General features: G+C 40.3%; 1 protein-coding gene across 1 annotated transcript in view; it reads right to left on the bottom strand.

Annotated features, from left to right (window-relative positions):
- Positions 1-23,898, bottom strand: part of LOC130357501 (uncharacterized) — a 137,862-nt gene that overhangs the window by 24,831 nt on the left and 89,133 nt on the right. The window contains exons 19-27 of the mRNA XM_056560198.1: positions 22,923-23,051; positions 22,325-22,656; positions 21,971-22,104; positions 11,839-11,967; positions 10,909-11,156; positions 8,356-8,524; positions 2,979-3,180; positions 1,702-1,832; positions 503-675 (exon numbers count right to left, since the gene is read on the bottom strand). Of these exons, the coding sequence (XP_056416173.1) occupies positions 503-675; positions 1,702-1,832; positions 2,979-3,180; positions 8,356-8,524; positions 10,909-11,156; positions 11,839-11,967; positions 21,971-22,104; positions 22,325-22,656; positions 22,923-23,051 (1,647 nt within the window). The remainder of the gene's footprint in view (positions 1-502; positions 676-1,701; positions 1,833-2,978; positions 3,181-8,355; positions 8,525-10,908; positions 11,157-11,838; positions 11,968-21,970; positions 22,105-22,324; positions 22,657-22,922; positions 23,052-23,898) is intronic.

Here is a 23,898-nt window from a genome sequence, read left to right as displayed (position 1 = left end):
GCAACTACACCACTTGTCCCCTACACAGATTTTGATAAATCTCCCTGAGTTTTGTTATATATATATATATATATATATATATATATATATATATATATAGAAGAACAGATTTGCTGCAGCACACAGAGTAGTGACAAGTGGTTTATTTCATTCCAATTGCTACGTTTCAACCGCACATGCGGCCTTTTTCAAGCACGTGCTTGAAAAAGGCCGCATGTACGGTTGAAACGTAGCAATTGGAATGAAATAAACCACTTGTCACTACTCTGTGTGCTGCAGCAAATCTGTTCTTCTAGCGATACGGACCCGGGACCTGGGACCAGCCGCTGCGTGCACCTATCTTCACACTTCTTTGAGGAGCAGCCCACCCTGCTTTTTCTATATATATATATATATATATATATATATATATATATATATATATACACATATATTTGATTTTATACTTCCCGTCAGCTTTTAATGCTGTAACAAGATAGCAGTACATAAGATCTCCTTCTACCTGTCTCCTTTCCTTTCTTTTTTTGCTGCATAACTCTTTTCTTTTTCTGAATATTTTCATCAGATATGTCATTGTCTGCCGTTCTGTCCAGGGCTGAAGACTTATCCTTAAATTGTGGCCTTAGCCGATCCTTTATAAAACCTGTCTCCAAGTTCCAAATAACAAAATGATCCCTGTAAACAGTAATAAACATGGATTAATATAGGTTAATATTTACACCTCTATAACTGTAGCAATATCACGTACTGTATATGTCAGATTCACATTGCAAACTCATGTACTCATACCTGGGGGACCACCATATAAGCAGTGGCATCACTAGGGTTGGTGTCACTTAGTGCGGTAGAAATATTTTGCATTCAACACTAAATAACAATAACAGGCTTGAGAGCTGGGGGGACTGCTGATCGGGACCCTTCACCTTGTAATCCACAATTTTCAAGTTCTTATGCATGTTGTAGTATACTAAAGAAGGTGCATAGGAAAATGGTGTAAACATTCAATGCTGCTGCCCCTCCCTCAGAGGTCTTGCTGGCCTGCCATAGTGAGTTCCCTGCAGTAGGACACTACCTCACATTTAGCTTGACAAGTGTAAAGCATGTTTACTCAGATCAACCTGGGTTACCTGAAACAAAGCGTTTCCTGGCATTTTCCAAAGGTTGCCTAGTGCTGATGCCAGCCCTTTGCAGGAACAAGATAGTTTGTATATGATATGCTATATGTATTGACATAGAGGTTTGCCAAAGACATTGTGAAGCAAGCAGAAAAGGTATTTATTAAAGTACCGCCCCTGTCACGACTCCACCCCCGTGTTACATCACGCCCCACCCCCGCAATGCAACACACACAGGGCGGAATCATGACGTCACAATACTCCGGCCCCATGGTCGTGACCTGGCAGACTCTGAGGCTCCAGCACTGTTTGCAGCTCCCAGAGGTGGGTGCTGCATGTGAGATAGCGGGGCTCCCCAGCAATCAGACATCTTATCTCCTATCCTTTAGATAGAGGATAAGATGTCTTAGGGCCGGAGTACCCCTTTAAATGTGTCATGCTGCTGGTAAGCATTTTCACTTGGAAATCAGCCAAGTGAATGGAATGATGGTGCCAACGTTTTTTTTTTATCATGTTACACTTGGCCAAGCGCACCTGAAAGTGTATTTAAAAAGTGCATCCTCTGTAGATGATTCCACTTTCTCACCTGTTCTCTGAGAGCCCCAGTAGTAAACCTTTATCCAGGACCCTGTATTCATGCTTAGGACAAGGTATAATATAGAGGCCTGTCTGCCGGCGGACATATTTTTTCTTCAGCAAATCATAAGTGAGAAGAGTCTGTAGGCACAGAAACAAGTACATACAGTGAAGGAAACAATTATTTTATCCATTGTCCATTTTCCCACTCACAAGTAAATGTTTAGTCTATATTTTAATGGTAGATTTATTTTACCAGTTAGAGAATAACTACAATGCATTTTGGGTCTTTTTTGTGCTGGAATACCCATCCACAACCCATTTTCATTGCTGTAGTTGCTGGTGCAGTGAAGTTGTCCTGTCCCTTTAAAAGAAAACTACTGCTAAATGTTTTTAGCTTCATGTTAGATAGTAGGGAAGGTGTTCTTGGGGTCATAGGTAACATTCCTCCTCCAAACCCGGCAAGTTCAATTGATGCCAAAGAGCTCAATTTTGTTCTCCTCTGACCACAACGCTTTCACCCAGTTTGCCAATGAACATCTGAATGATTCAGAAGAGAACTAAGCTTAGACAGGCCAGATGCTTTCTTGAGCAGGATGACCTTGCAGGCGCTGCAGGATTTAAGTCCTTCCCCGCGTAGCATGCTACCAATTGTTTTGGGGTGACTATGTTCACAGCTGCCATTAGATCATTGACAATATTCTCCTGTGTAGTTTTGGGCTCATTCTACACTATTTGAGATCTTGCATGGAACCCCTGACCGAGGGAGATTGACAGGTATTTTGTGTTTCTTCCATTCGCGAATAATTGCACCAAGTGTTGTACATTTCTCACCATGTTCTTGGAGCCCATTCTAGCCTTGTGTAGATCTACAACATCCCTGACATCCTTAGACAGTTCTTTGGCCTTGGCCATGATGGAGAGTTTGGAATCTGATTTACTGGGGGCTTCTGAGGACAGGAGTCTTTTATACAGGTAACAAGATAAAATTAGTAGCATTCCCTTAAAGAACTGCTCATAGGAGCCAGAAATTCTACTAATTGATATTAGATGAAATATTTATCTCAATTAGTAAATCTAAATTATTTAAAACTTATTTGAAATGTATTTTTCTGAATTTTTTTGTTATTCTGTCCCTCACTATAAACCTACCATTAAAAATATAGACTGATCAGTATCTGTTATATGGTATTATTTATACAGTTCCCTGCAGATACATTAACCAATTTATTGCCATTAACATAGCAAAGTTAGTTTTCTTAAAGACAATCATAGATTACTTCTTACCTGAAATATAGGTCGGGGTGTGTCAGTGAATGAGGCCATACCCCTGTCAGTGAGGATATAAAGCTTCATGTCTCGGACTAAGACAATATCATTGCTCTCCACCAGTCCTCGCTCCACACGCACCGCACTGCTTTTGCACTTTGATTTCACAATGTTCCAGACAGTGATCACCCCAGGTCTCACACTCCTGCAGACCACATATCTGTCCATAGCAAAGAAGACGATATTTACAGCAGGAAGGTATAAGTCTTTATCACCATATTGTATTACATTGCAGAAGACATGCATGGCTGCCTGAGTGCAAATGGATTGTCTGCTTTCAATTTTCCATTAGATTGGTCTATTATTCAATTTTCAAGATATCCTGGATTTTTATTTAAGTTTTTTTTTTTGTATTAAAGGGGAACAAAACATCTTATCTACTATTCACAAGTGTCTGATCGTGTGGGATCAGACAGCTGAGAACCCCCCCCCCCCCCTATCTCCTGCCCAGCACCCCATTTCTCTCCATGCACCATGCGACCTCCACTCCATGCAAGGATTACTGTCCACCATGGCACAAGCCATGGCTGACATGCCCCAGCCCCCTCCATGTATCTCTAAGGGAGAGCCTGAAATACAGCATTAGTCTAGGGGCGTGTCATCCATTGCTTCAGCAATACAGGTGGCCAAGCGGCACAGCCGGGTTATAGAGCACGATTGCTGTGACCCCTGATGGTGTCGAAGGTGATCATGGATATGTGTGCTAATTTTCACATTGTTTTGACCAGTAATTTAAGAGAATACTATGTATGCAGAATATTGCGTAATCCAATATGGCAGTCAAACCATGTGATCCATGGTGGTACAGAACATGATCATGAACATGTGTGCTAATTTTGGCACTGTTCTGACCAGTATTTTTAGAGAAAACTATGTTTGCAGAAAATTGCACAATCCAATATGGCCACCAAATCAGGTGATCAATTGTGGTACAGAAAGTGGTCACGAACATGTGTGCTAATTTTTACACTGTTCTGACCAGTAATTTCAGAGAAAACTATGTTTGCAGAATATTGCGCAATCCAATATGACGACCGAACCATGTGATCCATGGTGGTACAAAACATGATCATGAACTTGTGTGCTAATTTTCACACTGTTCTGACCAGTAATTTTAGAGAAAACTATGTTTGCAGAATATTGCGCAATCCAATATCCGCCAAATTTTGTGATCAATTGTGGTACAGAAAGTGAGTAATCTACTATTGTGCAAAGAAACATACTTTTTAGATTAAAAGTGTACATATTGCACACATTTGACAAGCTGCATATCATTATTAATGCTATCTAAATGTTATTGGCATGTGGTGGCCATGTTAAATATGCAAATGAACCAGCTTTAACAACCTTGGTACAGGAGGTTACCATGAACATGTCTGCCATATTATACGTTATTCTAACAAATGACTTCAGAGAAGATGATGTTTGTAGAATATTGCACAATTCAACATGGCAGCTAAATCATGTGATCAATAGACTTGTAATTGACAAGTCATAATTGTGATCATAGTGTAATGAAATGTAACAATTTTGAAATCTGTATCTTTAGCGATTGTGGAAATGCAGAGGTTTTAATATTGTGCAAAAATGTGCCAGACAAACCAATATGGCTGCCTGACTATGTGACCTATGACCTTTATACAGTGACCCCCCGACCTACGATGGCCCCGACATATGATGAAATCGACATACGATGGCCTCTCAGAGGCCATCGCATGTCGATGTCAGCATCGACATACGATGCTTTTTTATGTCGGGGCCATCGCATTAAGTGCTATCCGGCAGCGCCAAATGCTTAAGCTGCTGCCGGATAGCAGCTTAATGTTCCCCGTGTGGTGCGGTAAGTATTACTTACCCCTCCACGATGCTCCGCGTCCAGCGCTGGTCTTCCGGTGTCTTCTCAGCCCTCTCCGATGACGTCAATACGCTGCTGCGCACGCCATCCAATAGGAATGGCGTACGCAGCGGCGTAATGACATCGCTACGCAGGCCCAGTAAGGCCTTGCGGAAGACAGAAGAGGACCGGAGAAGACATAAGAGGACCGGAGAAGACAGCGGAGAGCCCAGCGGAGGCCCGGGATCACCATCGGGAGCGGCGGGGACACCATCTCGAGCGGCGGGGACAGGTGAGTACAGCTTCCTATACTTTACATTGCACGAATCCCTCAACATACGATGGATTCGACAAACGATGGCTCGTTTGGAACGAATTACCATCGTATGTTGAGGGACCACTGTATACTACAACAGATTATGCATGGTACAGGGCTCTACCTTTGGGTAAAATTTCATGAGTTTTGAAGTAACATTGAGGCAATTACAGGCATATTACAAAAAGCCCCATAGAAATAATAGGAATAATTGTTGATATTTACATTATTCAATATGGCCGCCAAACCATATGGCTGAATGACTTCAAACAAACATGTATGAGTCTAGGTCACAGTGTAACCACAGAGGGCTATTTGTACATCTGTATCTTTAATGGTTTCAGAAAGACATGTATTCGCATATAGCACTGAATATTGTCACCTAAAACAAGATGGCTGCCAGCTCATATGACCTATGACCTTTATGTTTTAAAAATCTTAAAAGTCTTGTAATTAACAAATCTTACTCGGGAGAACAGTGCAATCACATAAAGCAATTTATATATCTGTAGCTTTAGTGGTTGTAGAGAAGAAGTTTTTTTTATATTGTGAAAAATTGGTACAAAAACCAAGATGGCGGCCTTACCATGTGACCTATGACCTTTACATTACATAAGATTATGCACAGCTGACGGGTCTACCACTATGCAAAGCCACATGTGTTTTAGAGTTACAGTGCAGCAGATATAAGCATTTGAAATTTGCTATGGAATAATAACAATTTTTCATGGTGAAAACGCCCCCCTCGGCTTATACTCGAGTGCCTCCAGATTTTTCAAAACTACAACTCCCAGCATTCCCGGACAGCCGATGGCTGTCCGGGCATGCTGGGAGTTGTAGTTTTGCAACATCTCGAGGTCCACAGGTTGAAGACCACTGAAAGGGATTGACAGGCGGTGATGATGAAGGGTGGGGATAATGGCGAGGGAGATGATGACGGGGTGATGATGACGGGGTGATGATGATGGGGGTGAAAATGACAGGGTGATGATGATGGGGATGATAATGACAGGGTGATGATGAAGGGAGGGATGATGATGAGGGTGATGATGAAGGGGGGGATGATGACGAGGGTGATGATGAAGGGGGGGATGATGACGAGGGTGATAATGACAGGGTGATGATGACGAGTGTGATCATGACAGGGTGATAATGACGGGGGTCTGGATGATGACAGGGGGATGATGACATGGGGGGATTATGTATTTCCCACCCTAGGCTTATAGTCGAGTCAATAACTTTTCCTGGGGTTTTGGGGTTAAATTAGGGGCCTCGGCTTATATTCGGGTCGGCTTACACTCGAGTATATACGGTAATAATAAAACAAATTATAATCTGAGTAAAAACAATAGGTGTCCAGTGCAACTTTGTTGCTTGGTCACTTAATAAATAGAGCATGGCATCAAAAAGGTTATTGTCTGTATGTCAGGCCTTATGTCAGGCTCCTATTACAATACTGGGATCACAAAAACAACAGTACAACTAAAAGTATTACGGAAGCTGTTGAAGAGGTTTTCTAGTTTTGGCAAAAAGAAAAAGCACAAAAAATAAAAGCAGTGTTGGATCTATATTACATGCCAGACATCAATGGTGCCCAATGGACCCCTTTAACTATAATGGCATCTGTTGCTTCATTGGAAAAATAATGCTGTATATTGAGCTATTTTAGGCTTTTTTTTATTTAGTCTGCGATAGAGGCTACTTACAGACCCTCCAACACAGATGTGACATGACCAGGACAGAATTTTATCCCTGAAAGTAAACAAAAGAAGTTTCTTTTGAATGACTGCCAGCAGAGATTTTGTAAACCAAAAGGAATAATGCAGAAAGATTACTGGACAATTATAGAACATTTTATAAAAAAAATAAAAAAATAAAATGAAACCCCTGGTCCCAAAAAAAAAAAAAATAGCACAATAAATGGTCCTCTGGTGATTATCTGTTATATCCCCTTATCCTCTTAAATGGGCACTCTCATTAAAACTTATCTTTGCTATTGCATTTCTTACAGTAAATTAAAATCTTTCTATGTTTTCTATGTTTTATTTGTGTTTTAAAAGGCTGCCACTAGGTGTCTCCCTACTTGTCCAGAGCAAATTTACCCCTTATCTCTTGCACAGACTTTGGACTCCTACTGGCCTGGCAGAAGTCCAAAATCAGGAAATGCAGTCTGGAGTGCTGAGGTGAGGGGGGGGGGGGTGTGCAACCTTAGCCAATTATAGCTCATCTCATACTGAACTGCTCTGGACTGTGTGTAGCTGAGTGAGGGAGGAAATTCTCCCCTGTATGGCTTCAGATGATGTCATGCCTGCTGGGTAACGCCCCTTCCCAGTCTGTGATTATGAGCAGAAAATACAGAGCAATATCAAGGTAGAAAACTAAAAAATAATAAATAAAGGCAAGGGGGTGGTTTATAATGATGGGGGCAGTGAACTTGGAGGATTAAAAAATTTCACAAGATCATGAGAGGTACTCTTTAAAGGCATTTGAAAAAACGTTTGGCTTGTCATCTAGATGTGTCCAAAGTTTAGATTTTAGTCCTGGGACCCATTGTGATTGTAAGTTACAGCCGGATGTCATGCCTTACTCCCTGGCTGTCAATCAAACCTGACGCATTCCCATAGATTCTGGAAAACATGTCAAAAGTTTTTCTTCTTTTAATATAGTACAAAAACTTTTTCTCCATAGTCTTTTATTAAAATGTTGCTGTCTTTTGCTTCTACAGCCTCGGCAGTTTGCTGTGTGAGCTCTATAGTCTCTCTATACTTGTACGCAGCTTTTATACTTTTTCACTATATGTTTCTCCAATGCACTTTTGTCAATGTCAAATACATTAAACGTAATACAGAAGATATTAATATAGATTTGTATCCTTTTCATATTTTACGTCAGCCTTAAAGGCGTACTCCGCTGCTCAGCGTTTGGAACAAACCGTCCCGAACGCTGGTGCCGGCGCAGGAAGCTTGTGACATCATAGCCCCACCCCCTCATGACATCACGTCCGCCCCCTCAATGCAAGTCAATGGGAGGGGGCGTCACGCCCCCTCCCATAGACTTGCATTGAGGGGGAAGGGCGTGACATGAGGGGGCAGGGCTATGACGTCACATGCTCCCGGCGCCGGCTCCAGCGTTTGGGACAGTTTGTTCCAAACACTGAGCAGAGGAGTACGCCTTTAAAGAATTACCTGGGAAAGTTCTTCATTGTCACAATCTCTTGAATCCCATTGGCTACCTTTGCATTGTTCACGTTGACTGTCAGAGACTGATCATTTATACGGTTAGTTAAATTCCATAATCGTAAGACGTTCTCTCCTTCACAGAAGGCGAGGCAGAACCGAAGATCAAAGCATACTCCTATAACATTGACACACAAAATATTATGACATTGACATTCACGTACATAAGATGATGTTGCATATGAAGAATTTTAGATAAGCTAGAATGTGGACTGTATCTTCTTCTATCTTATATGTTGTGCTAGTGAACACTATAATTGTTATGAATGTGCGGAAGGCCTCTGAAGTTGCCTGATTTGAGATGATGCTGTTCTGTTCTGCTTCCCTTTCCTAATGTCAAGTGTTGTCTACAAGGCTGTACAGAAGTGACTGTGACCTAGCGGGTGCTCACTTAGGTCAGGTCTTAAAAAAGCAGCAATAACACATCTCTGGATGCAGCTCAATGACTTGTCTATCCCTAGTATGCAAACAGCCATTTTATCCTTACAGGTACATCATCTTCACTACACATTTAAAATTAATATCTGTAGACAAATATTCTGACCCACACTTCAAACAACTTTTCTAGAAAACGCTCAAAGTACTGTTTTGAGACATAAAGCTTAAAGGTTAAAGGGGTACTCCCGTGGAAAACCTTTTTTTCTTTTTTTTTTTAAATCAACTGGTGCCAGAAAGTGAAACAGATTTGTAAATCACTTCTATTAAAAAATCTTAATCCTTCCAGTACTTTTTAGGGGCTGTATACTAAAGAGAAATCAAAAAAAGAAATTAATTTCCTCTGATGTCATGACCACAGTGCTCTCTGCTGTCCATTTTAGAAACTGTCCAGAGCAGGAGAAAATCCCTATAGCAAACATATGCTGCTCTGGACAGTTCCTAAAATGGACAGCAGAGGTCAGAGGAAATTCATTTTTATTAACTTTTTTTTACACTTTTCTTTTTTTGCAATGTTATAGCCCCCATAGGGGACTATAACATGGAATACCTTGATTGCAGACACTGATCAATTCTATGCCATAGCATAGTATTGATCAGTGTTATCGGTGCTCTGCTGCTCCTGCTTGGATCTCAGACATGGAGCAGCAGAGCGTTGATCGGACGGCGGGAGGCAAGGTAAGAAGCCTCCCGCTGTCTTCACAGCTGTTCGGAATTTCACCGCGGCTGTCCCGAACAGCCCACTGAGCTAACCGGCAACGCTTTTCTCCCATTTTAGATGCCGCAATCAACTTTGATCGCGGCGTCTAAAGAGTTAATTCCAGATATCAGCCCAATTGGCGATGCCCGGTATTAGCCACGGGTCCTGGCTGCTGATAGCAACCAGGACCTGCTGGGTATGAAGCGCGTCCAGCTCCTGAGCGCGCTTCACATAACGGGAGTCGGCCACTAGCGTAAATATACGCTCCTAGTCGTTAAGGGTATTCCGGTTTCAGAAAATTGTATTTTCATAAGACTATCACATAAAGATATATAACTTACTCATTTAGTGCTATTACAAATTGTACTGGCTTCAGCTTGCTTTTGTGTGATTAATCCCTAACAGGAAGTTGTGTATGTTTTTTATTTTCAATGTGGTATTGTCTCCAACTCTCTGGCTCCTCTGTTGTCTCAGGAGGCTTGTCTAGATCTTGTCTTTGAGCTGTAGCCCTGCCCCCAAGCCTACATCACCAGCTCTCTGTCATATATACATGTATATATATTTTTATTGGGACATTGAGAAAGAATGAGATGTGTTTACATTATGCTGCCTTGCTGGTGGTGCGATAGTTTGCTGTAAATTAAGATGTGGGTAACTAGCAGTAGTGCTGTGGGAAGGAAGTAAGCAGAGTGGGAAGACTGTGATGAAGGTCTGAGGGAACGCTATGCATTTTGGGAATTATAGTACTGAGCAACTGCTCAACCATGACTTACAGGACTAAGATGCCCAAAACAAATTAATGTGACAGATATAGCGCTTGGCACCGCAGACAGGTATACACACTGATTATCACCCACCAAATCAGTCCTGATCAGCACATTAAAGTCATGGGGTGCTCCTCTCCCCCGTGTCATAAAACATATACTGGAGAAACATGATGGTAACCCTGCAGTGTTGGAATTTTTTGGCATGTCTATATAAAGTAATTGCTGTGTGTCACTATTTTGTATTGATATGCTTTTAACTGTTTTTAAAACAAACCGTATGCACTGTTTATTAAAGCATACACTGAATCAGGGCCAGACGCAGGTATTTATAGCTGTCCTGATGTGGGTGGGGGAGTGGTCCAAGGAAGTGCGCCCACCGCACCAAGTAGCTATCATCCCTGATGCTGGCTGCGTCCTTTGCTCTCCTGTTGCTATGTTTGTTTACCCAAAAAATGTATTGTGGTTTCAGAACTGGGGCAGACAGGTAAGCAATGATATATGCTACTGCAGCATTTAATTTATATTTTAGCCAGATCTTGATAATGATATATGTCAAAGAATAACCACATATCTTGCATATTTCAGCACTGTCCAGATTACCTCCAAGCGGCACTGATGAAAATTTTGCCAAGTGTTTATGATCCTCTGTTTCTAGATTCCAAACTACTATCTCCGTGGTATTGGTGTTTGGGAGCCGAGAAAATGCAATCACATGTGACCCCTGTCGATTTACAGCAAACTTAGTAATGAAGTCATTGCAGCAGCCCTTCACTGTGCGAAGATAGGCAAATGTGTGCACACTGAACAGCTCGATATGTACCATGTCATGTAATTTTGGTGAAGGATACCTGAAAAACAGTGATAATGGACTTTTAGAGCATACACCAGAAACAGAAGCCGTTAAAGGGGTATTCTAGGCAAAAACATTTTAGCCCCTATCCAAAGAATAGGGGATAAGATGTCTGATCGCGGGGGGCCCGCTGCTGAGACCCCCACGATCTGCGGGTGCTGAATCTCCAGTTTCAGAAACCTCCGGGACTGGGGACATGACGTCACGCCACACCCCCTCCATTTATGTCTATGGGAGGGGGCGTGACGGCCGTCACGCCCCCTCCCATAGACATAAATGGAGGGGGTGTGGCGTGACGTCATGTCCCCAGTCCCGGAAACCTGGAGGTTTCCGAAACTGAAGATTCAGCACTTGCATAGAATGCGGGTGCTGCAGGGAGATCGCAGGGGATCTCAGCAGCGGGCCCCCCGCGGTCAGACATCTTATCCCCTATCCTTTGGATAGGGGATAACATATTTTTGCCTGGAATACCCATTTAATAATCTTTTATATAATCTGGGGAGCTGCAATGTGGAAATACTGTTGACTCTGATCTTGGGTTATCCTACCATTTATCATTACTAAAAACAGTAAAGTCATACAAGAAGTGAATATATCGATATTTATTATATAGAGGAATAATCTGGAAATACTGTAATTAAGGTAAATAATAAGGGTATATTGTGCAATTTATTATATACCTGCAAATCAGTAGGAAATATTCCTTGGTCACAGCCACACCTTGAACTGAAGCCACTGGATCTTGCCCAGTGAGTTTGGCAACAACAGCTCCCCGTCTGGCGTTCAGTACCATGGCTTCCTTCCCACTCCTGTCACAAAGAGGAACAAAAGAGAACTTCTTTGTTGCACATTCATTTGCCCATAATCATCTTAGTATCTAAGTCTATAAAAGTACATACAATAACAAAAGCACTGCTATAGTTTTCTCCCATATATTGTACAGCTGCCAACCACCTAGAAATCTATAGAAAATTAATATAACATGGATCACCATAAGAATAAATAAATGCATCCCTGCTTATTTTGTTAGGCTGGGGACTATTGCAGGTTGTGTATGATAACATCAGGTCACACTAAATGCTGCTCATGTATTCCCGTAAGGGAGCATCACATATATCTGGCGATCCGGCTCAGTTTTTACGGGGCCAGAGGGAAACTCCTGTTTGAACTGATTCAGATTTATCCAGTGGCCAATGATATGACATTTTTCACCAGATTTAGGCTTTAAAGGCCTTATTTATTATTTTTAGTTGTTCCTCTGCTAGTGGGTGGAGTCTAGCATCTGTGGGGTCTCCCATACACTGCACACATACACAGAAGAAATCCTACTCTCCTACATATCTATAGCACACCCTCAAAACAGCAGCATGGGGGACTTTATAACATCTTTATAAATCTCTTTCCACTCAGCCCTCCTACCTCTCCCCTCTGCTTCCCTCCCCTGTATTTATTTATTTTATATATATATTTATTTGTAACAACAGAATACAAAGACTATCCGCACTCACCGCACAGTAAGTGACTCAATGCTCCTAATTAGAGACGCCGACAGACCCGGGCAGCAAGCAATGCATAGTGCTCAGATAGCGAGGTGATTACCGGCAATTTTGCGCCGTGTGCAAGAAGAAGCGCAAAATTGCCGGTAATCGCCTCGCTATCTGAGCACTATGCATTGCTTGCTGCCCGGGTCTGTCGGCATCCCTAATTAGGAGCATAGCGTCACTTACAGTGCGGTGAGTGCGGATAGTCTTTGTATTCTGTTGTTACAATTGTATCTGACACATCTATTCAATACTTATTTCCAGCACCACCGCTGACTCATCTTTCAGTGTCCCATTGCTGCACTGACATCACAGTTAAATTGACCAGAGTTGATTTAACCCTTGAGTTACCTTGTTTGCTGGTAGTGCCATCCTGCTCACCTGTCTACACCCGTATATATATATATATATATATATATATATAACCCAAGAGAGGAGCAGCACACCTGAAGATGTGGGTGCTATCGGTGCAAATCCCTGGTCATGGGATAAAGGTAAATAAATCCAAAGAAGACTGCAGCACTCCAAGATGTAGTGAGACAATGTGGTTAGCGTTTATTCCATCTAGTTCAGAAGGGCAACGTTTCATCTGCGTACATGCAGCCTTTTTCAAGCAAATACACAGTGTTTCAAGGTGATATAAATATGCTGGAAGCAGTAACATCATGATTAAATCACAAATTTGCATACTGACAATAACACAAGTGAGAACATAGGCAATCTCTCGATCGGGATATATATACAATCATGTGAACATACAGAGACTTAAAGGGGTACTCCGGTGCTTACACATCTTATCCCCTATCCAAAGGATAGGGGATAAGATGCCTGATCGCGGGAGTCCCGCAGCTGGGGACGACCGTGATAATGCACGCGGCACCCCGTTTGTAATCAGTCCCCAGAGCGTGTTCGCTCCGGGTCTGATTATGGTCGACCGCAGGGCCAGCGGCGTGTGACGTCACGCCCCCGCCCCCGTGTGACGTCACGCTCCGCCCCTCAATGCAAGCCTACTCCCGCGATCAGGCATCTTATCCCCTATCCTTTGGATAGGGGATAAGATGTGTAAGCACCGGAGTACCCCTTTAAGTAATAAAGTTTACAATGATAGGTGACATCAAGATCGTGCAAATACAATAGAAAAATGCATAATTACAACTTAAAACAACTCCCATAGACTGAAGCTCTGGGCGGAACCTGCTTGATTCAGTAGGTAAGCACCAGCTACGTCATCACTCGGAGTGCGTAAGGACAGAAGCTCAGGAGGACAACCGGAAGAATGCCCATTCGCGCATGCGCAAAGTAGCAGAGAATACTCCGCGGCCATGACACTAATGGGCACAGAGGAGGGCAATGTACGCTGATGTGAATAAAAGCACCAGTAGGTGAAGAAAGGTGCTGGCAATCGGAAAACAGTGGTATAGATGAATGGATGTGTACAAATGGGAGATGTCTGATGTGAGAGTTAGAGAACTGGAGAAAATTGAGAAAGCAATAAAAGATGAAAATTAAAGAATGAAGATAATGGAGTGAGAATAAAATAAATGTGAAATAAAAATAATACCCACCCAAAACCTTTCCCCTGAAGCCATCAGGGAGAAAACAAAGCAAAACGTGGTAAATATCCCTTCCACTCAATTATCTTCTTCTCAATTGGATTTACTAAGTATGGGTTTGAGCTTTTGCCCAGCTAATTATGTTGACTGGTTCTCCCTTGAAGTTGACTTGCATCAGTTCTATCGCAAGCTCGGACAACCTTAGGCCTGTGTCCGCTTCCACTAGCTCAGCCTCAGCTTCCTTTAGTTTTGCTGATTATAATCTATCTAAAAAAAGTAAATGTATGCCTTCTATTTCATCTTGTGCATTGGATACATATTGTACATTTGTTAGTCAGGACATTGTGAATTTAAGGTCTGAATGACTCACACCTCATTGATGAACCCCTTAGACATTACCTTAAGGTTCTTCACCCTGTTACACCCGTTTTATACTTACTACCAATCACCAGTCATGCATCAATTTTCCTAGACCAATTACTTCACCCCTACACAACGAAAGCCAAATAATTTTTACGTGACACCTCTGACTTTTTACAGAAGCTCGAATCCCTCACAATCCCGGACGATGTAATTTTGGCATCGTTCAATATTGTGTCATTGTACAAGTCAATCCCAAATGACTTGGGCATTGCAGCCGTCGCTTCCATGATTTCCTCTGATTTCTCACCGCCTGAAGTACAATTTATCATTTCTCTACTTGAATTCGTGTTATCCAACAATTATTTTACTTTCAATGACACCTTTTACGCACAAATCGCCGGAACCGCCATGGGGACAAATGTGCCCCCAACGTACGCCAACATATTTGTGCCTTCATTGGAGGAGTCACCCATCTATGTGTCCCACCACTTCAGGCATGTCCTGGGGTGGTGGCGATACATAGATGATGTGTTCCTCATTTGGAGCGGTATCGGCGATTCCCTTTCTGATTTTCACTCTTTCCTCAACAACATCTGCCCACATATTCAATTTCACCCTCAACTCATCGCGCACCTCCATTCAGTTTTTAGATACACTGGTTTCTGTTGACTCTCACACACTTTCTACCTCTTTATTTTCTAAACCTACTGACTGCAATTCCATATTACATTCCACCAGTCAACATCCCAGAGCTATGATCAAATCCCTGCCACGGAGTCAAATGCTCTGGGCAAGACGCATAGTTAGCAATGACTCAGACATTATCTCTACTCTAGTTTCACAATGTTTTTATTGAATTTTATAAACATAAGAAATGTAACATATAACATATTATGACATCAGATGTGTCAGAGTTTACATATGAACATGCATAACAACCTTGACTGGTGGAGCATAATTGTTCATCCAAACAGTGTCATGCATATTCACAAAGGATCTATCAAAGGGACCTTAATTGAAATTTGAGAGCAAGAAAATAACAATAAGAAGGAAAACAATAAAACAATAAAATAGTGAGTCTCCATAACTTCTACAAAATCAATCAAAATTGCTGAATCAGGCAGTTGTCTGGTATTTGGTAGAATTCAGAATCGAGGTGTCACAAGGGTGTCACAAGGGTCAGCCGTCTTATACACTCGAAGAACCGCTCTTTTGTGTGTAGTAAGCTAAATTGTATCATAACTTAGTTTAGATAGTAAGGGTCTATGGGGGTTTATAAAGCTTAATCCAGGATTCCCATGAGGCTGTACACTCATCTCTTTTTCCCTTTTGACCAAAAAATATTAGCTCATAGTTATAATGAGATAGCAGTGTATTTATTAATTCGTTAATGTGTGGAATCTCTTTTGATTTCCATTTGGAGGCTAGTAACATTTTATATGACAAACATATGTGTACAATCGGAGTTTGTATGTTTTTTGGGAGATCTTCCAGACCCAGAAGTAATAGAAGTAATTCATCTTTAGGTTGTGAGCAATGAGGGATCAATTTCAAAATCATACTTTTTACTTCTGAAACAAAGGTAACTATGGCCGGACAAGTGAGGAAGATATGTTTTAGGGAGCCTTGTTCCCCACAATCCCTCCAACATAGTGGCGACAGGTGAGGAAAAATCAAAGATAATTTTTTAGGTGTGTAGTACCATCTATTGACAAACTTGCAATGATGTTCCCATAAATTAGCACATACTGTTGCTTTTTTTATCTTTAAGGATGTATTCAGCCATTTAGATTCAGAGAAGGATTGTCCCAAGTCGGATTCCCATCGTACCATCCCCGAATTTTTGTTTAACCATTTGTCTTCATTAAAATAGGAATAAAAGTTTTTAAGTCCCTTTTCTTTCTCCTTTACAGGATCAAGGAACCAAGTATGGAGGCTTTTTGGGAGCGTAGAATAGGATTCAGGGAATTTTTGCAAGTGCTTCTGTAGAATGTTGTAATATTTTTTATCGGATTCGGGTATTTTGTAGTTTGACTGTAATTCATCAAATGATAGCATTTTGTTGTTCCTAAGTACATCAGAGATGTATTTAATGCCCAGATCCTCCCAATGTAGAATGTTCATGAAATCATTCGGCTTTCCTGATGAAATTATAAAATCCGTCTTTGCCCTATGCAGCAACCCGAGCGCCTCAGTCCTGGTCAACGGCATTCTTTCAGTCCCTTTTCAGATAACAAATGGAACTAGGCAAGGTTGCCCCCTATCTCCATTATTATTCCTTATCTCATTAGAACCATTAGCAAAAATGATAAGAGACAATCTTTCCATCAAAGGCATCCCTATATCTAAAGAAAGCCAGAAAATAGGATTATTCGCAGATGACATAATCTTATCTCTATCTGAACCTCTCACTTCTCTCCCGATAGTACAAAATATTCTACACAGATTCGGCGAACTCACATATTACAAAGTCAATGAACCTAAATCTAATATTTTAAGCATTCATATTGACCCACCCACCAAGGAGCAATTAATGAGACGCTTCTTATACCAATGGGACCCACCGAAAATGAAATATTTAGGCATAATCTTAAACAAAAACATTTCGTGCATGGTGAAAACAAATTTCTCCACCCTAAAGTCAGATCTCCAATCCTCTCTAGATAAATATACGAAAGGTGAATGGAGTTGGATGGGTCGTTCCATCATATACAAAATGTTTATTATGCCCAGGGTTTTATATGTTATGCGATCCCTTCCAGTTTACGTGCCAGCCAACATACTAAACAGTCTTAATAAACAAATGACATCATTTATATGGGGTCAGTCTAAACCCAGAGTTTCCCTAGTGGCATTACAAAAATCTTTTAAACATGGAGGAATGGGACTACCCAATTATCATGCCTATTATAAATCTATTATTATCAGGCAATCCCTGGAATGGCTAATACCCCTAGAACAACAGAAACCATGGGTTAAGCTTGAATCAAATATTACTAAAATAGAGAACTGGAGTACTACCCTATTAAATAAATCACGCTTCCAATTACTTAATAGACCTGGAATTCCCCCAACCCTCTCAATAGCGGGAAAAATGTGGAGTTCGAGTATTATAAACATTGACAAAATTGAGGGTACCATGGACTACCCGATACCACTCCAATCTCTCCAGCTCTTTCTCCCTAAACTGAACATTCTACATTATCTCTACTCTAGACAACATTGCATCCAATTTTACTCAGCGTGGGTACCCCACTAAATTGGTTACACAATGCAAAAATTCTGTACTTACCACTGTTCAAAAGTCACTGATATATGACACTTCCCCAAAACTCTCTCAAAATCGCATTGCATTTGTCTCTCAATACAATGACCAATCCCACCTTATCTCTGGGATTGTCAAAAAACACTGGCATTTACTTAGACGTACATTTCCGCATATCAGCGACTTTCAATCACCACCCTTGATGTCCTATAAACGGGCACCCAATCTTCGGGACAAGCTTGTCCGGGCCGACGTAAGGACAAAATCTTCCACAAGACAACAATACCTGACAGTGAAGAATAGAGGTTGCTTCCCATGCTGCCACTGCATAAATTGTCCCAAGATGGTAAAAGGGCCAACTTTCACTCACCCTAAACAGGGCAAGGTCTACAAGATAAGACACTACCTCACTTGCACATCTAACTTTGTAATTTTTGTACTTCTATGTCCATGCAACCTTTTGTACGTTGGCAAAACCACTGGTGAATTCCGCATACGCTTTAACCAACATCGCTACACCATTAGGAAGGGGAGACTAGATCTCCCCATTCCTAAACATTTTGTGGAGTGTGGCCACTCAGAGCGGGACCTTCGTTTCGCACTGATTGACCACATTCCTCCCTTTAAAAGAGGAGGGGACCATATTGCCGCACTTCACCGCCTTGAATTGCGTTGGATTTTTGAGCTGCAATCGCTCAAGCCTAACGGTCTCAATGTTGATTTTCCCATTGTAAATGTCTAAAAATGGTTATATAGGAGCCTGTTACGCTTTACATTCCTGTAGATTGTTACCAACAGTTATGCCTTGTATACACCGTGTTATTTGAGATTTTTCATCTCTTCTCTTTTATATATTTTCTTAGAGACGGCTTGTCGGAACCTGCATGAAAATTTACTTCACTCAACACAAGTTTAGTCAAGGAAACAGAAGCTCAACCGGAATTTCTTTATTGTTTATCATGTAATCAGTTATCCATTTCCATTCCCATTCTTCTCCCACACTTTTTCCTTTTTCATTTTTCCCTCTGCTCCTCCTCCCTCTTTCCTTCCCTTTCTTCTTTTTTCTGTTTTTTTATTTTTGCATTTTTTCATTTATTATTTTTCTATCCACTACATCCCTTGGTTTTTATTATGTAATTTCACCAGGAGTAATTCATTTTATTTTTCCATTGTAATTATGTATTTTTACTTTACGTTACGTTACCCATACACATGTTCATAATACAGGCGGTCTTCATTCTTGTCTATACTCAACAAGTTTCTTCCAGGATCGAGTGTGTGTCTATAAATGAGTTGGACACTTCTGTCTGGGGCAAAGTGTATGCCACTCCCAATCTTTGGGTTTCTGGGGCACAAGTATCCCCCGTACACTACGGGATACCCCTTTGTCCCCGCTCCGTCAAGTACCTAGACTAATCTTAGTCCCGAGTTCTTGACCCATTTCCCGAGGGAGTCCAGATTGCTGTGTCCATGTTCATATGGGTCCTCATGTGTGGTTTGATCCTGTTTCAGGGTGAGCTTCACCCTTCCTACAACATTCCTAATGGTGGTCCTTAATAGGAGACCTTTGCCCTTTATTACCCCTCTCTTAGGCTATCACCTCCACCTCTCTGGATTGTGCAAGTATCTGTCTAATTTTCCATCTATTTATTATTTATTTTAATACTACTATATTTTTCACGTTATCTTTGTACCTACCCAGTTGTTCCATACTTCATCATCATCCTTATTTCTATTTTTATTTCACATTTATTTTATACTCACTCCATTATCTTCATTCATAATGTTCAACTTTTATTGCATTCTCAATTTTCTCCAGTTCTCTAACTCTATCATATCAGACACCTCCCATTTGTGCACATCCGTTCATCTATACCACTGTTTTCCTATTGCCAGCACCTTTCTTCACCTACTGATGCTTTTATTCACATCAGCATACATTGCCCTCTTCTGTGCCCATTAGTGTCATGGCCGCGGAGTATTCATGCACATTCTTCCGGTTGTCCTCCTGAGCTTCCGTCCTTACGCACTCCGTGCTGGTGTCTGTCACAGAGTGATGACGTAGCCGGCGCTTACCTACTGCATCAAGCAGGTTCCGCCCAGAGCTTCCATCTATGTGAGTTATTTTAAGTTGTAATGATGCATTTTTCTATTGTATTTGCATGATCTTGATGTCACCTATCATTGTACACTTTATTACTTAAGTCTCTGTATGTTCACATTATTGTATATATATATCCTGATTGCGAGATTGCCTATGTTCTCACTTGTGTTATTGTCAGTATGCAAATTTGTGATGTAATCATGATGTCACTGCTGCCACCATATTTATATCACCTTGAAACACTGTGTATTTGCTTGAAAAAGGCTGCATGTACGCAGCTGAAACATTGCCCTTCTGAACTAGATGGAATAAACGCTAACCACATTGTCTCACTACATCTTGGAGTGCTGCAGTCTTCTATATAATTTCTTTTATTATTATTATTATTATTATTATTATTTTGTTAAAGATCCTGGTAAATTGAGATATATAATTTTTTTTATCATTATTATTATAATTTTTTTGTTAAAGAGCTTGGTAAATCCAGAAAGAAGCATTTTTACTTTGATATTACAAAGTTTCTTAGATTATTTAATTACATTGATTAATTATGTTTGTTGATACAACAGTTACCATATAAGCACAATTTCAATTTGATAGGGGCATTTTAATAGCCTACTGTACTCTGAACTCCCCTTTATGTTGAAATGAGAGCAGGACCTAAACTTGCCTATATCTATTTTACTAAAGCAGCAAACCATTCACAGCTCATCTTGCATTAACCATATAAAGCAAATGGAAACAAGAATCTAACTTAGATGGTGTCTCAGCTTATTAAATACCTACAGTACATACCTACAGTATCAGTATTCCAAAGTGGGAACTCTAAGCTGCTCAGGATGGTTCAGTCCAAAAATATATTGGCTTTTTAGTGACTACTGTTCAACTGATTTCTATGGTTTCAAAATATGTGAGTTCCCCTGTCTTTCTCTGGCCTTTGTCAGACCCTTCATATAATGTAATATAGCCAGTTGCATATATTTCAACCTCAGCTAGATAATGCTTAGCCTCTGTATAGAGAGGAAAGATTACCCCTACTCATTTAGAATTGTGCTGCAAAGTAAATAAATATACATAATATAAGTTCATAATGGCACATAATGTCCAGAACTAACCTGGATTTGTAATTTTTAACTCTCTCCAAAAGATGTATTCTAAATATACTGCAGAGTCAACGTAAGTCCTTGCATGCAACTATAATATAATAACCACGGGTTGCTAAAGCCAGGCAGGAGCATGGGTTGACAGCCCAGAAAACTTATGACCTTATAAAAGATGTATACATTTATACAGTATGTGATTCATAAAAGTGGTGCATCGGCAATCAAAATGGCTACTTTATTGCTACTCCAAAACAGTACAATATTCATGCATCTATAACTCTCATACAACCCTTTCCTTATATAAAGTGCTGATAAACCATAATGGGAAACAAATGAAACAATGACATAAGGGACAGATTCACCATTATTGAATCCAAAAGAAATGTCTGGAAACATGTTCATTAAGGCTATGGGCACAGTATGAGACTGGGTCACAAAAGATGACAGATTACAATCTTTATAAGGAAACAAAAGAGTTAAATGTGTCCACATTCTGCATCCCACTAGTACATGCATTCCATAGTAAAGATTTTACTGTATTTGGTTATTGAAATACATTTAAAAAATGACTTTACATCAAACCAAAACAATTCCAGTAACTACAATATGGTCAATATCTAAAAACTTATAGTACATTATTCTATACTAACTGTATAATTTACCTTTAGGCTAAGTTCACACAGCATGTCTGTGTATTTTTTATTTTATAATGTGTAAAGGACAAGGAATAGTGGCCATCAGTGCACACAATGTAAAAAAAAACAAAAAAAACCTGACATAATCTATACCATTATGACTGCAGATCGAACTGCATTTTTAAGGTTACAGATTCCTATTAAATATATATATAGCTTATTCCATATATGTATTGTATTGTTCTTACCTGTAAGCAAATAGAATGTAATCTTTATATGAATTCCTAGAAACCAGAATAGAGTGATTTTTATGAACCGGTGTTTCATCTGCAGGAATGTCTACCTTACAGACAAGCTTACAGGAGTCAGTCAAGTCAAACACCTGGAATACATGAGTTCATAAATAAAATACCAAATAAAGACCAAAACTGTACATGTATGTTAAATATACAAGCTAAGCATAAATGCTACAGCAGTCTTTAAAAAAAACCTTCCATTTGTTCTTTCACATATGTAGTTTTCTAAATGATTCCTAAATAAAACATCTATAGGTGTTCCATTTCCATCTTTTACCAACTCCTTATCACATCTAGAGAACTCACATTAACTAAATGGCTTCCATCAAAAAAAGCTAAGAGAAGCTGACCGTCCATGGCAGATGTCAGAATAGGGGCGTCCAAACAGTCATTGGCAGCATAAACCATTCTGCTACATGAGAGGTCCCATATCTGGAAACTGTGGTCCTGAGTGACAGCGACTATCCTGTTCTGCATACAGACAGTGATGGAGTCAATGTGCTTTCCAATGCCAGGAAGTGTAAACACAGGCTTCCCGGCTACTAGGTCCCAAACCTTCAAGGTGCCATCCCTGGATGCTGTCATTGCTCGTAGATCAGTCTGTGCTTCTGCAACTGCACTAATACTGTCGGTGTGGCCTACACAAGAACAATGTTATTAATGTACAATAGTGCTCCTCAATTGTGCTTCATGTAAACGATCAAAAACAGATGTTTTAACTTATTTGAATTAAAAACAATGGCTGACATTACATGCAACTTTAAGATTGCCCAAGTTATCAGGAATGGATCCAGGTTCTTAAAAACACAATAAAAAAATATATCTAAAATGATTTCCAAATATAAGTTCAAATTACCATTCCATAAAATGAATGGAAATGAAGTGGCGGCGACATCTAGTTTACCTGCTAAGGTGTCATAGAGGATTCCTCCAGGTGGCAGAAGACATGTGAATGAAGGTATGAAAGTGGCAATAGAGGACTGCTGACACTGAGACATCAAAGATGGCAGTAATGGATATTTCTTCGGATCACCTATATTTAACAAGTCATCTATTAAACATTTGTACATGAAATTATTTTTCCCAGACAACAAGTTTAGGTATGGAAACCTGGTTAAAGAGTCCCTTGTTGATCTATCAAGTGCACTACATACACTTTTTGCATCGTTACAGTACAGTAGTTTATGTCTTAATTATTACATTAATTTTAAATGGTCATTATCCTGTAAATAATTATTTAGTTGTGTTACAATTATACTTTGCTTCAAGCACAGAAAGAGTACATTGGGGGACATTGATCAAAGTCAGTGTAGGTGACCCCTGGGGACCCCCTGAAGAAGGAAGTTGTCTGAAACTGTCGAAGGGGTGAGCATACTATGGCTTTTTTTGAGCTGGAGTTACATGTGGGTATTGGCTGTTGTGATTATTGTTTGCTCTTTTTTGTATTATATGCACATGCACTGTTGACTGCAAGCTTTTCAATCCTAGCCTCTACATCCTATTACCCTGTATACATTTTATGTGTTGGAAAGTACATGCACTTGCATATTTTGCAGGTCCGTATTTCCTGAAATTCCACTCTACACTTACACCAAAAAGCTAGGCTAAGTCTGGGCTTTTGTATCCTTGCGACTATTTGTTGTTTTTTGCATAAAAATTTGCAACATTTTTAAAAATTCACAGTTGACAAATTCATTACCACTGCAAAAGACTAACCTTAAAGGGGTATTCCAGGCAAAAACTTTTTTTTTATATATCAACTGGCTCCGGAAAGTTAAAAAGATTTGTAAATTACTTCTATTAAAAAATCTTAATCCTTCCAATAGTTATTAGCTTCTGAAGTTTTCTGTCTAACTGCTCATTGATGATGTCACGTCCCG

This window comes from Hyla sarda, chromosome 1 (genome assembly GCF_029499605.1).
Source record: "Hyla sarda isolate aHylSar1 chromosome 1, aHylSar1.hap1, whole genome shotgun sequence".
In the NCBI taxonomy this organism is placed as follows: domain Eukaryota; kingdom Metazoa; phylum Chordata; class Amphibia; order Anura; family Hylidae; genus Hyla; species Hyla sarda.
This window is presented reverse-complemented; position numbering and strand designations above follow the sequence as displayed.